A 16244-nucleotide genomic window follows, 5' to 3' on the forward strand; every position below is an offset into this window, starting at 1 on the left:
AACCTTTCTGAGCTAAAGACAAGTGTTCAGCATGCTCAGCCCTTCATTTAGCCAGCATTTACTCAGTCTTGCACAAATAAAGGGAAGATAAAAGGGACCTGAGCCCACAAAATTCCCTTTTTCATCATCCATGTTATGAGGTGATGCATCATTTTATCACTAGCTTGGGACCACTGATATCTTTGTGAGTGGCTCTAATCACTCTCCCCTGCCCCCAATACTATTTCCAAATGTAGGTATTTTTATTGCTGACCTACAATAAAAAGTAATTTATACATAAATCCTCTTTTCCTATTTATCACCACTGATTCCTTTTGCAGTGATGTTGGTGATGATTCATCGTTCAGAGTATTCGAACATTCAGACATCACCTGTAATGACTGTCTCCAACAAATACTGCCTTTTCTAAAGAAAATTTTGCATTAATAAAATGGGATGTCATAAATAACAAGATAATACTGAGCTGCAGAACAGTGTTATTCAGGCTTGATAAAATTGCAAATTGCATTTCAAGAGCAATTTGTTTTCTTGCTTTAGAATCATAACTATCAAATCAGATTTCTCCTTCTACATCCTTCCCCTGCCTTGAAGGACAAAGGTGAAGACATTAAAAATTCAGCCTGACATTTTTTTAGGGTTTATATTGGAAGAGAGTCTCACAATAAATCTCTGCCCCATCTTTCAGTAAGAGAGTTCACAAAAATGTTTGGTTTAATTTTCTGTTTTTCATTTGCTGCCCAGTGGATTTTGGTGGGGTTTTTTTTCATTTAGACAACACAATGAAGGGAAAACAAGATAGTTTCTAATCCCTTTCACTTTCTGGTTTACATACAGAAATGCAAGGTGGCCATGTATTTGTTCACAAAGGAAAACCACCACCCCTTGTTAATGCTAGTTTTAGATTCATTTACAAGAACAACATCCCGGGGAAAGTCATCCTTATTTTGACTCCAAAAACCTTCCCACAGATGTCTTGATTGAAGTGAATCACATGTTTTTAATTGCATGCCCTTTTTTTTTTTTTTTTTTCTATAAGAAATAGTGTCCTGTTACTGCTTTTTGGGTGAGAAGTAGTTAGTGACTCAGTCATAGAATGTCCTGGATTGGAAGAGCCCTCAAGGATCACATAGTTTCAACACCCCTGCCACAGGCAGTGACACCTTTCACTGACCAGATTGCTCACAACTCCATCCAATCTGGCCTCAAACACTTGCAGGAACAGAGCATCCACAACTTCTCTGAGCACCCTATTTCAGCATATCAACACCCTCATGGTAAAGAGTTTATCCTAATACCTAATCTAAACCTACTCTCTTTCATGTGTTGGTCTGGCAATATCCAGCTGCTTCTGGATTATGGTTTTGGTTCTTGCTCTCACCTGTAGCTGCCAGGTCTTACCAGAGCAAGGCCCATGTTTAACTGGGCTGACCTTCCCATGACTGCCCTGAAGGTCAGAGCAAGTATCCTGTGGCTGGCTACTTGGGCTAGCCAGGAGGGAACAGAGTAATGGTCAAGGATGCTAGGGCTGGCAGCAATCATTTATTTCACAGAAACCTGTTTTTATGTGGGCTCTTATGAAATGGGTGTTGAATTCTGCTGTCACTGTGGAAATGATGAATAATAATCAGGTTAAAGCAATATATTGCATCATTTACAGAAGAGCTTCGAGGCAGTTCCTTTGAACTTCTAGCACTACCCCAGCTGTTCTTCCCCTCTGGGAATGTTGCTACAACATCTGAGGTTAAATGCCTTATTTGTAAACAAGTGGAAGGGAAGAAATATTTTTTTTTCCTTTTTTTATTCATTGCATGATTAGCCTGTTCTTTGCAATGCTTTTACATTAGCATTTATCAGTTATGTGTAAGTACAGAGATGATGATGGAGGGATGTATCTCAGCTAGTGAATTTATTCTGTTGGCTGCCCTGAAAAGACAGGCATGTTAAAAAGCCATCGAGCTTAACATTTTATAAATGTTTTACTCTTACACAGATCTAACAACATAGTGGAGAACTACAGGGAACAACTGTGTGACCCAAGGTAGGTGGGCATAATTATGATAAAAGCCAGCTATACACAACTTACGGCTCTCACTGACTTTTCACCAGACTTTCACAATGCCTTTGCTCTGATTTGAGCTCTCATGGCTCTAGACTTATTCTATGATAAGCTGCATAAATATTCATCCTGTGGTTGTTCTGTACATGCAATGCTACATTCCTCAAGAGTAGAAAAGGGAAGAGACAGTTGTTTGATCCAACATCTTAGCCAGAAAACATTAAATAGCATAATGGGAGCTGTATACAGAGGTGTGTTTTTTGTTGTTGGGTTTGGGGAATTTTCTGCTTCTCTGTAATAGGCACAACCGCTTCTGATTTTTTGTTTTCGAAGGATTTTCTGAATTTTCTGCAGGAAAATAGTGAAGGTTTTCTGAGTAAAGTGCAACCTAGAGTCAAATACCACAGCATCTTAGCTGATTTCTGTGGCACCAGAAGCACATACTGCTGTTCCCCACTCATCACACCTTTTTTTTTGAAGAGTCACCATAAAGGGTGGTGCTTCACTGCTGGGAGGAGAAGAAAATCAGGATATATAGAAACGTGTCTCTGTGGGAAAGGTGGAAGGTACAGGAAGGAATCCATTTAATTCTGGGCTGGGGTTAAGAAAAGTTCAGGTAAATCTTTCTCTGTCCTGCACGGGGGTTGTTTGTCCTCTGTAATGTCAGGAGGGGACAAAGGCAATTGTGGAAGTTTCAGTCTGGGTTTGGTTCTTCTGCCACACAGGAAACAAGTAACTGGCCTTCATTTCTCTCAGGACTTGAAGCCAGTACCAAAGTGTCATTATCAACACAGAGAAAAGTGACCAGCCTATCATGGCCCCAAGTGCTCCAGTGGCTTGGCAGAAAGTGTGACTTCCTAGGATCTGATATGCGAAAGCTTGATTTTGGGTTTTGCTTTTTATAGAATGAGTATGTACCTGCTACCTCTCCAACATGTATTTATGAAATATGAAAGCCTTAATGCCATAGCTGCTGTTCACTGCTGTGTGTTCATGTTTGAACTCTTCACCCCCCCCACTGCAGTCTCCAAGGAGTTGCAGATTCTCGTCATTCCCTCTCTGGATCACGGTTTGAAACACACCATTGGTTGTCCCGGTGAAGCTGCATTTAGGACTAAGAAGAAAAGGGCAGTGTGTGATTCATGTGAAAAATAAGTTAGAGGCTTACAGTAAAGAGGGGGCTAGAAGAGGGAGGATGCTTTATCAATTCACAGTCCTAAAGTGAAATTAAAACATCAGTGCTAACTAGGTCTAACTTTTGTAAACTTACCAACTGGGGAAGATGCAATTTTGGGTTAGAGTGGCTTAGAGAGGAAAACAGAAACTAAACATGAAAGAGATCGCTCTTCTTCCTCTCCTTTTCTCTACTTGGCTAGACTTTCTTTTGTCCCTGTGCCAGAGTCGAGTATTTCTGAGAGGCACTTTCCAAAGACCTTCCCTCCTACCCCGATGCTCAGGCCCTGCTTACATCTAAGTGGATAGCATGGGCAAAGTGTGTGTTCTGCTTTTCTCCCACAAAAAAAGTCAAACGCCACAACTCCCCAGTTCTGGTTTGAAGCGTAATTTGAATTTCTAGGACAAACACTGCTTCCGGGCGGGCGGCAGTGACCTGGAGCAGGGCACTGGGGAAAATACATTCCTCGCCACTGCTGTGCCGTGCCGGCTGGCAGTCGCTAGCCGTGTGGGGTGTCCTCCCCTCCGCTTTTCGCTTTAACCTTTCTCTAGTTCACCAACACATCCCTAGACGGAAAACGATAACGGGGGGCTATGCTTGGACCGCTTCACGCTTTCCAGACTCAGGCCAAGTGTTGCACCGCATCCCGCCCAGCGGGGCCGCGGCCGTGCCGTGGCACAGAGGGGTTCGTTCGGCGCGGCTGCCCGGGCTCCAGGCCCCGCTGCCCGGCTCCGTTCGCCCTTGGGGCGGGCGCGGTTGCGGTTCCCCCGCACCCCGCTAACGTTACTGGGCTCAGCGGCCGTGCCCGAGCCCGGCTCGCACGCCAGCGGAGCCGCTCCGCTCCCCGCCCCGCTACCGAGCGGCAGGTCCGGGCTGCGCGGCCCGGGGCCTCGGCGATGCCCGGGGGCCGCTCGGTGCAGCCGCGGGGCCCGCGCTCCGCCCGCCACGACCCGGGGCAGCTCCGGGAGGCAGACCCACCCCCGTCGAGCCCTCCGGGCCGCTCCGGCGGGAGGCGGGGGCCCGACTCCGCTCCCCCCGCGGGCGGCGGGGCGGGCCGGGGCGGCGGGCGGCAGCTCGGGGCCGGGGCTGCGGGCGGCAGGGCCCCGGCGGGAGCAGCGAGGGCGGGCGGCCGGGGCGGAGCGGCAGCCGGCATGGGGGCCGGGGCGCTGGCCGTACGCGTGAGTAGGGGCAGGCGGCGGGACGGGCACGGGAGCGGGGCGGCGCTGCCGGCGGAGCGGGGCCGGGAGCGGCTGGATGGCGGCTGGATCAGCCTCTCCTGCCCCCGCCCTCCGCCGGGGTCCCTCACGGGGCCGGGGCAAGGGAGGCCGGTCCGGGCCCGCCGCCTTCTCCGTGTCCCGGGCGCTCTCCATCTGTTCTCTCCTTCTTTCTTCTTCTTTCTCTTTCTTTCTTTCTTTCTTTCTCCTTCTTCCCGCTCGGCAGCTGCCGCTCGCTTAGGAAATGCAGAGATTCGTAAAGGCGATTCCAGGCGGTTTTCTTTACCTTTTTCCTCCCCTCCCCCCCGCTTCTTTTTTTCTTTTTTTTAAATTTTTTTTTAAACCCAGAGAGCAACTGTGCTGCCGCGTTCCCTGCGTTAAAGTTGTTGGATGAGCTGTAAAAGTGCGTCCCTGTGGCGTATAAATAGCTTTTTTTCCAAGTGTCTGGGCGGCACTTTTTGGCGGCATCGTGCAAGGATGATTAAGTTGCTTTCCCAGTTTTGGAAATCAGCAACAGTGGCATTAATACTTGGACACGCTTTTCCTGGGTAAAGTCAGATCTTCCATTTATAAAGCAACGTAACACTGAACTCTTTGTTTCAGAGCTGTTTTGAGGGGATGGTTTTATTTTGATTTTGGTTAGATGTGTATTTTGGATAACCGCATAATTTTTTTGTTCCTAGTTAGCACAGCCTCTTCGGATCTTGAAACAAGCTCAAAAATTTCTTCTTGTTTCTCTGGACATGGCAATGTCTGTCGGTTCTCAAGCGGATTTAAATAGTGAGTTTCCCCAAGTAAATCCAGCTCAGTGACTCAGGTTTTCAAATGTTGAAACAGGCTGGAAACCTGTAACTGAGCAAGATTGTGAGGCTAATTGAGGGCCTTAATTGGAAAAGCTCCCTGAGCATCACAGCTGCTCAGAAACTGCTCAAAGGATTTTTGCTGTCTTCTGAATTCAACCTAGTCTACATGATTTTTCCCTTGTCATGTCTCTTCCTGGAATAAATATTGTTTATTGTTCATTTAATCTTGAATGGGAACATGTCTTTTTAAAAGAGATGTGGTATTTTAATGTTAGTAAAATTTTAGTTCAAACACTGATGAATTTACTGTTCTTTATAAATATTTATAAGATGGTCAGTGCTATATTGCGGCTCTGTTTCAGAAATAGTAAAACATACTTGTGATGTTTATATAAGCAACATCTTCTGTAAATATCACACGAGTGTTGTGTAGGACCTGGGACCGTAGAGCACACATATGCTTCAAATAACTGTTTAATGGGAAAAGCACAGCCAAGTGAGTGAACTGCCAGATCATTTTATATCTGAAAGGACAGTCATGCTTAATAGCAAAACAGCAGATGTTCATGTTGCTTACAGACTACTGTAAAAATATTGTGTCTCAAGTGAAGGGATTTTAAAGGCTTGTTTAAAATAAAATATGTATGCTGTGATAAAATCTGTCTTAGTGAAGTGTCAAGACTTAGGCTAGAGTCTGAGCACTTTTTTGTGTTACTATACAGTATTCTCCATGTGTACAGTTTCTACTACCAGTTTGTTAATGAAACACAGTAGGAATAAGTTTATTTTTAAGCACCATGCCAGTGGTGGCCTTCTTAAACAGATTGAACTCTGATAGCAGTGGCTCCCAGTTCCTGCAGAGTGATTGCACCCAACTGTGGTGGGGTGATGGTCCTGCTCTGCCTTGAACTGTCTTCTCAAATGTGCAATCCTGTAGGCTGATTAAGATTTCTGCCTATTATCAGTGCTATAAATTAATCGTATATTGTTTTATTCCCCTGGGTTTTATTAACTATCCTCCCATGGTTTCTCTCTCACTGCAACTCAAAACTTGTGAGAGTGTTGTGCCTCCAGAAGAACCTATGGGATTAAGGGTTTATTGTGCAGTGGGATTTCCACCCCCCTTGTTATGTGTGATTAGATTACATAGTCCCCTTCCTAACCTTAAAACCTCAGTAATTAAATTTCAGACTTAGAAGATAGTAAACACAACAGAAAATCTTTCATAAGGATCTATCTCACCTGATAGTAGCCAAAATGAATCCCTAGGAAATGGTATTTGGAAGAAGAGTGTAATGAACCTTCTCCAGAGTACTGCCCTGACAGGCATCCTGGAGACAAGCTGAGCTACTGGTGGTGTATTGGGATTGTTTGTGTTTGTCCAGTTGCTTTTGTAACCCATGTGATTTTCTTGAGTTAACACAGCAGTCTTCTGCTTGCTTACTCCCAGTTACTTGTTATTCTAGTGACAAGCTTGTCTGCAAAAGTCTTTCTCCCTTACCTACAGACTACCTACATTCTTGTTCCTCTTCTAGTGTTTTCTCAGTTCATTTTTACTTTCATACTTCACAGAGGATTTTTCCTGTGTATTAAAACGAAGTGGGGCAAAACCCTTGTGCTGGAGTGTAAAAGCCATTCTTGATGGATGTGCTTGTGTTGTGACCACACCACAACCTTCTTCAGCAAATGTGACTAATGCACGTTTTTCTTCCTTCTGCTCCTTTAAGCAAAGCAAATCGGCTGTGAGACTGAAGGAGGACATGAAAAAGATAGCTGTGTTTCCACTGAACAAGCAGAGGGACACGACCTGTCCAAAGGTGTTTGGTGTGAGCCTTCTGGAGCTCCAGCAGCAGGGACTGAGCAAAAATGGAATCCCGATAGTTGTGTGGAATATAGTGGAGTACCTCACCCAGCATGGTAAGCTTGTGAGTGGAGTCACTTCTCCTTAGTAACATTCTTTAGGTAAGACTCTTCAAAGGGAAGAATGTGGGTTTTTTGTGGCATGAACCACAGGCAAAGAATGTTACTGTATGTGGTTTGCTTCTTTTTTTTTTTTTCTGCCTTGATACTGAATTTACTTCTTAGTATGTTTATAAAGGTGAACTACAGTGTTAGGCAGCAGCACACTTGTAAACACACTGTTCAGTTTATAAATGGAATGTATTCCATTTGTGAAGATTTGTGTCATCTTCCAGATGCAAAACATTTGTTTTTAACACTTTCTCTGTATAGAGATAGTCACAGGCACACACATTCACACACATGCCGTCAGAGAATATTACTGAAAAGGAATACATGTTCTTACAGGTTTTCAGATATATTCCAGTTATTATTAATCCCCTCAAGAAAGTAGATGTTCAGTTCTTAGCTTCTCTTTGCATTCATTTTATGGGACTTTAGTTCCTGTTGTTGAAATACATCTCCTTGCAGAAACCTACAGCACCACTGGTGCACAGGTGTCTTGCATGGCATTTGGTCAACAATAGGAAAGGTTTTGTGGTGGTAATTTCATCTTCTAAGGAGCTGCATCTGGTTTAACCCTAAGGTTTTTCTATTAGCTGCTCAGTAATGATAGTCAAATTGTAGAGGCTTAGAGTCTATGACTGCATCTTGATAGATCCTCAGAAACTCATAGATGCAAACATAGCTTGAAAATTAGCTGGGAGGTACAATGCAAATTTAAAACATGATCCTACTTTTACACAGCAGCATCTTGCTTGATATACTTCAACCTGCCTTAAAGTGGTTTGATAGGACACTGGAAGAGAAAAAAAATGAAAAAAGATTTCCATCATTTAGAGTTTAATCAAAACCAGAAAGATCAAGACCAACACTCTTGACTGCAAGTTGTGGGCTGTGCTCTGTGTTCCAAAAGATCCCATACAGTTGTGTGGGATTCCAAAAAGATTGGAATCCCACACAACTGTGTCCCAAACATGGACTAAACAAGCCAAGTTTTTTACTCTGCAGCAAGATTAGCTGGGCATCTGAATGCCAAGTTGATTGTCTGGCCCTGATAAAAATAAAGGCTATTCTTTTTCTCAAAAATGCAAGCAAGATCTCAAAGATACCCTCTTATATGGAAAGGTGTTGAAATTGGTGTCCCATGTCTATGTAAGGTTTGTTTTCTGAATTAATGGCAAGGTTAACTGTGCAGACATTTTTAACAAAGGTCCCATCACCCAGGCTGAGCTGACTGCTGGGCAGCTACTTTCTTAAACTAAGTTTACATTAAGCTGCATATTTCCAAATTTATAGATGAAACCAAATTTCCCTGTACTGTATTTGGTAGTTTCTAACTACTGTTTTCAGGATGTTCTAGCCTCTCTTTATCTCCATAAATGAGTGGGAGAGGGGGAAGGAAGTTAGATCTGTGTGGGGGCTGTGGCCTTTGCTCACCTAATGTTCATAAACCAAAATCTTTAATGTGATGAGGCATTTTCTGCCCTCGAGATGGCAGCACAGCATGTCACATGAGAATGCATTTTGTTGTGAATGCAGGAATACAAGCTCTGCCAGCAGTATCTCACATAAGTCATGTAAAATGTTTGAGTGCTTGTCCATTTTTTTCTCCTTACTAGAGCAGTTTGTCTTCTAGTCCAATAAAAGAGATTATTTTTCTCTACAAACTCTGCTGCCTCAAAATTGATTTCCTGGACTGGAAGCATTCTGTCAGATAGCAGTTCCTTGATGCCTAGTGTGAACTGATGAAAACAGTACATATTCGATCCTCCTAGTGTTAAGCTTCTGAGGAAGAACAAGCAGGTCTATAGACACAGTATTAGAAAGGCAGAATTTTTGTGGTGAAAGTGTTCTAGGGAAAAAATAATTTACTGAGGTCGGTTTTAGGGTCTTCACTGCAGGTATTGAATCTTAACAAATGCCTAGAAAGTGTTGTTCAATTTAGTATGATTAGCCTGGCTTCTACTCTTGAAGCCTACTTTTTTGTACATCTCCTTTACTGGGTGTGGGGTGTCTGGCCTGTAATGAGTGATATAATTTCTTTTTCATTGTGAAATACTTTGTGCTGTCCACGGTACGTTATTTGCTTATTGACATTTACTACTACCATAAAGTTGCAGAACTCACTATGGAGTTACTGTTGCACTCAGCACACATAATCAGATGTTTTTGCCTCATGATGGATGGTCACAGGTAAGATCCTGTTATCCTGGAACATGAAGCTGGAAGTAATCACATGTGTTAGTATGGTAGTCCTGCTCAAGGTAATGGGCTGCTTGCAAAAATGAAACAGCTGAAATGTTTTGTAGAGTCCTTTGTTAGGATCCTTTTCTGTTGAAATATACCAATGGAAAATGTCTGTCTCAGTGGTTTCTCATGGTGTGAGACAACTCAGCGGCATTGCAGTACTGTGGGTCCTCAAAAGAGTATTCCAGGCCTCAAGGTCTTGTCATTAGTATTTGTTATTGATGATAATCTAACTACCTGACTAGAGGGAGTTTCTGGGAACAAAGTAGTATTTTCTTTTATGTTGTGGTGTATTGATTGCCCTTGTTTGTATTACTACATGTGTGTTATTCAAACTAGAACATCTGTTTGATCATGTCACTGGGATGTGCTGGTTTAGCTCAATCTTAATTTATAATTACAGGAATGACACAAGAAGGTCTCTTCAGAGTGAACGGCAGCATGAAAATGGTGGAGCAGCTGCGTCTGCAGTACGAGCGTGGGGAAGAGGTGGAACTTGTTAAAGATGGTGATGTGTACTCAGCAGCCAGTCTGCTGAAACTGTTTTTGAGAGAGTTGCCAGATGGAATTATCACATCTGCCTTACATCCCAGGTTCATTCAGCTTTACCAGGGTAAGTGAGAGGTAAAGTGTTCGTCCTTCTATGCACTTTCTTCCTGGATAACTGGTTTCTTAGTTTACTTACTTTGTTCCTCGTTTGCTTTGGCTTCACCTCTTACCTGCCCCTTGATGTGCAGTTCTGTTACAAGAGGCAGAAAAATGTTTCTCATGTATTTAGTAAAGTCTGGACTATTTATGATTTTCTAATCCAGTTATATCTGTTGAATAAAAAGTGAAATGATCAGCTGTCTTTTTAGGGTATGCTTGTAGAAAATAATTGCAGTCTCTTTAGGACATAGATTTACTTCTGTTTATTGGGGTGGTTCCTGGCATTTTCACTGTAATGAACTCTGAGAAGTGAGAACTTCATCTGTTTGTCAGATTGGGCCAAAAGCATACACTGCCAAAGTTTCTGCTTCTCACTAAGTAATGTGATTGTCCATTAAAAAAAAGAACCAGTTAGCAAGTAACAGCAGACTTTATGTTTTATTCCCTGTCATAGCACACAACCTGGAGGATTTCTTTTTTTGTTTTATTCATGTCCCCTCATCCACCTTCAAGCAGTAGATCAACCATAGGAAGGAGCAGCACTTCTGCTGTGGAAAGTTGAGAAATCATTTTAAAGAGGATTATTCAAGTTTCAATCTAATTCATCTGTATCTGACAATCTCTGGTGGTGGTAGGTGGAATAAGTGGTGGTTGGTCCTGTTCATTGACCATGTGGGTCACTGACAGTTCATCTCTCTTGCTGAAGGCAGTCATCACTTCTTCTGTATGTTTTCCTAAGAAGCTGCAAGGTGAGTGGGTAAAGTTACTGGAGAAGGCAGAGGAGTAACATGCTCTCTGACAGGCATCCCTAGCGGAAGATGATGCAAAGTTCTCAGACTCTTGTCTTGAGGTCTCCCTTCCACTTTCCTTGCCTTCAGTGGAGAGGAGGTTTAGCCATTTCCAAGAGGAATGAGAATAGTGCCATTTTTTTTCTTTCTCTGTTTTGTTTTGTGGGCTATAGGGAGTGTTGATGTTGCACAGCTTTGTGCTTTACCTTGAGTGCAGACATTCCAGCTGTAGGCTGTATGTGAACTGTAAAATACCTTCCCTATTTAGTAAAGTTGTCTGGAGCACAAGGATAGGGTGCAGAAAGTGTTTTGTAGGAAGGTGCTCTTGTTTTAGAAAGTCCCTTTTTTCTGGTCATTGCTGTGCTTTCTTTGGGGACTTTCAGATTTCACCAGGTCTGACTCATGAGCTGTATTTGTGTTCTTTCTCATAACTCACAGTTTAAGTGTAAATTAATAATAAATAAATAAGTCACACCTTTGCTGTTTCAGATATCTGTCCCCCACAAAGGTCATATTGGTGTATTGTACCAGGAACTACTGATGTCCTTTGTGAACAGTGCTGTTTGTGGTATTTGTGGAAAGGTTAATTTGTTCTGTCTCCCACAGGAAAGGCAAAATCCCCAGTGCTTTCTAGGGAAATGAGACAGGTGTCATTACTTAGCAGATTTACTCACCAAACTTTCTTATTTCTAAATAAAATTACTGGTGTAACCTATGAACCCAGTTCTGCAAAAATCCAGCTGTGATGTGTCTTCATAGCAAAGTTTGCCTGTATTTCACAATAAGATCAAGCTTAGTGCCAAAATAATTTTGATTAGGGAATAAAAAGTCTTACTCGAAAAATGCCAGTTGGCTGTTGTGGCAAGGGGAAGTCTTTTGTAAAGTTTGATGAAAACTTGAAGGGTTTTTCATGCCCTAGAAAACACAGCATCAATGAGTGGTTATGAAAGGCACCGATGATTTTCACTGTGTTCAGATTAAGTTTAAGTGGTAGGTGGGCATTTGCTTGCAGTTAAATGATCAACCAGCTGTGCAGGATTGCAGGAGTTATCTGTTCACTTATCAAAGTATGTGCAAGGGTATTGGTTGCAAAATGGCACCAGGAGAGTGCATGCCTGGGTGTTCGTTTTGTAAACTGTGAAAAGAGTAGGTCAAACTGTTTCTGAGTCAACAAGTTATTAAAAAATAACTTTGAATCTGGAGCCACTTTGCAACACATCTGCAGTGAAGGCAAATACAAGCTCTGTCACAACCCCTGCGTTCCCTCCTGTTGAAGCTTTGCATGGGAAAGGTTTTTTAAGGATTATGTTAGATTTCTTTTGGTGTATTTTTAGGGATTGTTATCACCATTTTTTAAACCAGCTGAGATCTTGGCCTGAGAAGAACACATAGTTACTTTACTTACTATAAAAATGGTTAGAGAGTGATTCCTCTAGTAAAAAGTATCTGTACTGAAAATTACAGATTTTACCTGTAGCTGTAACCCTTTTCAATTCCAGCTATCAAATTTGTTACCAAATCAAAGAAAAATAATCTGCCCTATTATGAAAGAGAGAAGCTGTCCTGTTGGTGTTCAGGAAGTCCAAACAGCTGGTTTGACATTGCTATCTGCAGCCTGTGCAGTGTTGTGTGAAACAGAACTCTGCATGCTGCCCTCAAATCTTAAAGTACTTCTGTTTACATAAATATTCAGCATATTGCCAAGACTAAGCAGCTCCATAAAACATCCTGTAGTGTACTGTGGTGTGTCCTGGCATTCTCTCTGTGCCCTTGGAGAAGGACGGTGGCAGTGGGAGATGGGATGTTGATCGGAGATGTGTGTTGCAAGCGCAGGCCAGGGACGCACTGAGAGTGACCTTGTTGTTGGCTGGTCTCCTCACAGTGCCTAACAAATAAAGGCTGCTCCTTATGGGGAGTTCTGGGATGAAAAATGTCCATCAAAATCTCTTTTGTGGCTGAGGCTTCATTGCAGAGCAGAGCTGTTCCCACTTGTGCAAAATGGGCTGTAGTTTGAGAAACCTCAGCCAGAAATTAGCAGCTCCCATACAGCAATCCCTGTCTGAGCTTGTTTATTCCCTCTGGCTTTTCATTCCTTATCTTCTGTATCGTGATTACTGACTCTTAAAACATCTGTACATACTAGGAACTGTACGCACAGCTCTTACCCCTTTCACAGGTCACTGGCTTTCCTCAAGACAAAGTGCTACTGTACTGTAAATTTCTTTCTGTTGTTGTTTCATTCCCTCCTCCAGCGGAGGTACAGTGAAATACAAACTCTGTCTTCCTTTCTTACTCAGTCTAATTAATAATAATTAATAGTTTAATGCTATTTCATCAGTCTGGCTTCTTGACATTGCTCATCCTGTAGAATTTATACTTTTTCAGTGGACAGCAGCAAGACATGAGTTCTGTGTCACATACCTCCTTCTGCTCACAGCTTGTGATGGCTGGCAGGGTTTTGTCTGGTGCCTGTGAACAGCCTTGCCTTTTTCAGGGAGAGGGATGGGAGGCAGTGGAAGGGAAGGAGCAGCTCCCTTCCGGATCAACAGGTCAGTTTACAGAACACTTAGTAGCCAGCAGCTATTTGAGCTACATGAACAAGCAGAACCAAAAATACAGCTTGTGCTTGGGGATTTTAGAGGTCAAATTTCAATCTGAACAATGACCATGAAAATGAATAGATGAGAGCTGACCTTTTAGCCATGGTAACTGCAGCAGTGCACCAAATCTGATTCTTTAGAGATCTGTGATTCACCAGGCTCTTCTGACATGATTTTAACCTTTTCCTTTGGCTTTTATGGTAATTTTAGTGTTATTGGAGCTGTTTCCAAGCTAGAGAAATAACTTCTATTTTCCATGTGATGAGGACGTTCGTTTTGTAGTAAAAACTCTTGGAACTGGATTTTTATGCAGATGACACTCACCAGAGTTGCAGAAGAAGTGTGCTCTTCATCCAGTAAGCTGGAATGAAGGATAAATACAGCGCTGCAAAGTGCCATAATGATAGAGAGTGAGGTGTCTCAAGCTGGATTGTGATGGCAGCCATCTTATGAGGAAGGTTTCCATCATTTCTGCTCCTGATGGCAGCAAGGCATGATTTGTTTTTTCCCTCTGGGGCAGGATCATGTCTAAGGGACAGTGTCTGACGCAGATTGTTTCTTGGCAGAGAGAGTGGAGTTCCACTTCCCATAGATTGCAGAGGTGGAAAGAAATGCTTTAATTCCTCCCACAGCCCAGTGGGTGCCGTGGTACTGCAGTGCACAACCTGCTGCCTCTGTGCCAGGGATCAGCTTCCCGGGGCACATTGAGAGCTGCCGACAGATGCAAGCTTTGCTGTCTGCCCTCCGGTCTGGTAGCATGCAAGGCAGCTGGAAGCTATGCAGTGGTAGCATGACACTGAGCAATAGGCTCTCTTCCTCACCTCACAGCACAGATAATTGGTGAGGGCACTGTGGTAATGTGACTTCAGTGCTTCTGGGCTGGAGTCATCTGGGGTCAGACCATTTGAGACTTCAGCAAAACAATTATGCACACCTGTTTGCAGGAATTCCACGTCTTTAGTGAAGTTCAGGCAACATGAAGGAGTAACATGAACAGAGATGAATTAGGGAATTAGATTGTGTCTCTAGTATGTCAGAGACACTCAATATGTTCAGAAATAGCATGAACTATTGGAAAATATGTCCCTCTGGTTATGAGCTGTGGGTGTATGCTGAAATTAAGTGAGGCTGAAAACACCCTCACAAATGTGTCTGTACCTCCTACACTGTTGAGACTCCTGTTTCTAGTTAATTAACATTTTTGGAGAGGCTGCCTGTCCTTTTCACTTTTCTCCTTGACTCGTTCCTCAGTAATGAGTCCCTAGTTCAGCTTTGAGGTGCCAACTGCCCTTGCTGGCTTCCTTGGTCTTCCTTGGTATTTTACGTCCTCTGGCTGCTGAGCCTATACATGGCCTGAGGCTGCTGGTTTTGTTCTGTTCCTCAGCCCAATTCCCTCAGTTTCGTTCTTGGTTTCCAGCCCTTCCTGACTGCACATCTAGCTAGGCTTCTCTTGCAGGCCTTGGCTGAGATGCTGTCTATTGCACATGTCTTTTGGAAGGCTCCCAAAATAAAAAGTTGAATGTCTTTGTCTGCCTTGAGAGCACCTTTCTCTTAGCCTTCATTCTTATTTTCCTCCTTTTCCCTATGCAAAATTTTCAAAAGAACTGGATATGCTGTGCTTGAAAATCATGAATAGCATAAACCACCCTGGTGATTTGATGTTTTTTTGATAGTCACTACCATCTCAGTAAACCTTAGTGACTGATTTCGAAGCAAACTGAAAAGGAGGAGGAATGCTCCAAAGAATTGTTATGACTCAAGACTATTTTTGCTCTCTAATAAAGAGCAGCTTTGATCAGTTGTTATAATTGAAGAAATACAGCCATGGATAGCAGTAATGGACTTGTCCTGAGAACTGTACAAAGTGCACGGAATACTGTGTATGCATGTCACTGTCTAGAAGATTCACCATGAATTATAAAAGGATTTTTTAAAAATGAAGCTGAAATCCATGAAATGTCATCAGCAGAAGAATCAACTAATTGCTTTTGATTTTTGGATTCTTTTGGAAGAAAAGTTTGAGTTCCTTCCCTTGTCTCTTCACTGGAGAAGGAGGAGAGGGAGCAAAGCCCTAGTTTCTTTCTTAGATTTCACAAGGAGAAGGAATTTGATGGCTCAGTAGATGGGGTTTGCTGCCTCATGTTACTCAGTGTCTCCACGTCCTTCAGTTAGGGTTATTTCTCATGATCTTGTGATGTGGTATCTGTCTCTGTTCTTGAAAGTACAGAAATGAACAAAGGTTTGGCTGTGCCCAGCAATAACATTTTTAATGTTGATTCGCACCCCATAAAACATCATGGTTAATCAACAGGGACATCCACCCAGAAAATGCTACTAAGGCCACGGGCCCAATAGCTCTGTTTGTTGTCAGAGTGCAAAATGTTTGGAATGTTTTCTGGTGGTTATTAGCATCTTCCTAGCTTGGAAGGGATGGAAATTCCTCCAGTAAATGAAAAAGTACCCATCAGTCTAAAGTCCCAGTGGGAGACTCAGGGAGGCAGTTAGTTATCAAGGGCATTGCCTAATTAGATGACAGGGTGATGGTGATGGGAGAAGGACATTTTTTCTGAGAGATGGCTTTGGCTTTCCTTATCATTACTGCAGACAATTTGTAGTAGAAGACACTGTGCTAGTTGCTTTGTTACCTGAAGAAAAGTATGTTAGGAGGTGAATTTTAATGTTTTTGCTACATGGAAATTAGTTGTGTTTTGTTTTCTTTTAAGATTCATAAAAAGTTAATTAGTAATCAAGT

General features: G+C 42.8%; 1 protein-coding gene across 12 annotated transcripts in view; it reads left to right on the forward strand.

The window, feature by feature from the left end:
* Positions 1-4015: 4015 nt before the first annotated feature.
* The window catches only part of FAM13A (family with sequence similarity 13 member A), a 118225-nt gene continuing 105996 nt past the window's right edge, over positions 4016-16244 (forward strand). For 5 of the 12 annotated variants that reach the window (XM_023926176.2, XM_086888666.1, XM_023926177.2 and 2 more), the window contains exons 1-3: positions 4304-4408; positions 6975-7164; positions 9860-10069. In XM_023926176.2, the coding sequence (XP_023781944.1) occupies positions 4382-4408; positions 6975-7164; positions 9860-10069 (427 nt within the window). In that variant the 5' untranslated portion in view covers positions 4304-4381. Of the gene's footprint in view, positions 4057-4099; positions 4409-4461; positions 4993-6974; positions 7165-9859; positions 10070-16244 lie in introns of those variants that run through there. The other 7 variants (XM_086888671.1, XM_086888673.1, XM_023926174.2 and 4 more) reach the window with 5 other exon arrangements.

The sequence above is a fragment of the Cyanistes caeruleus genome, chromosome 5 (genome assembly GCF_971803275.1).
Source record: "Cyanistes caeruleus chromosome 5, bCyaCae1.hap1.1, whole genome shotgun sequence".
NCBI lineage: Eukaryota > Metazoa > Chordata > Aves > Passeriformes > Paridae > Cyanistes > Cyanistes caeruleus.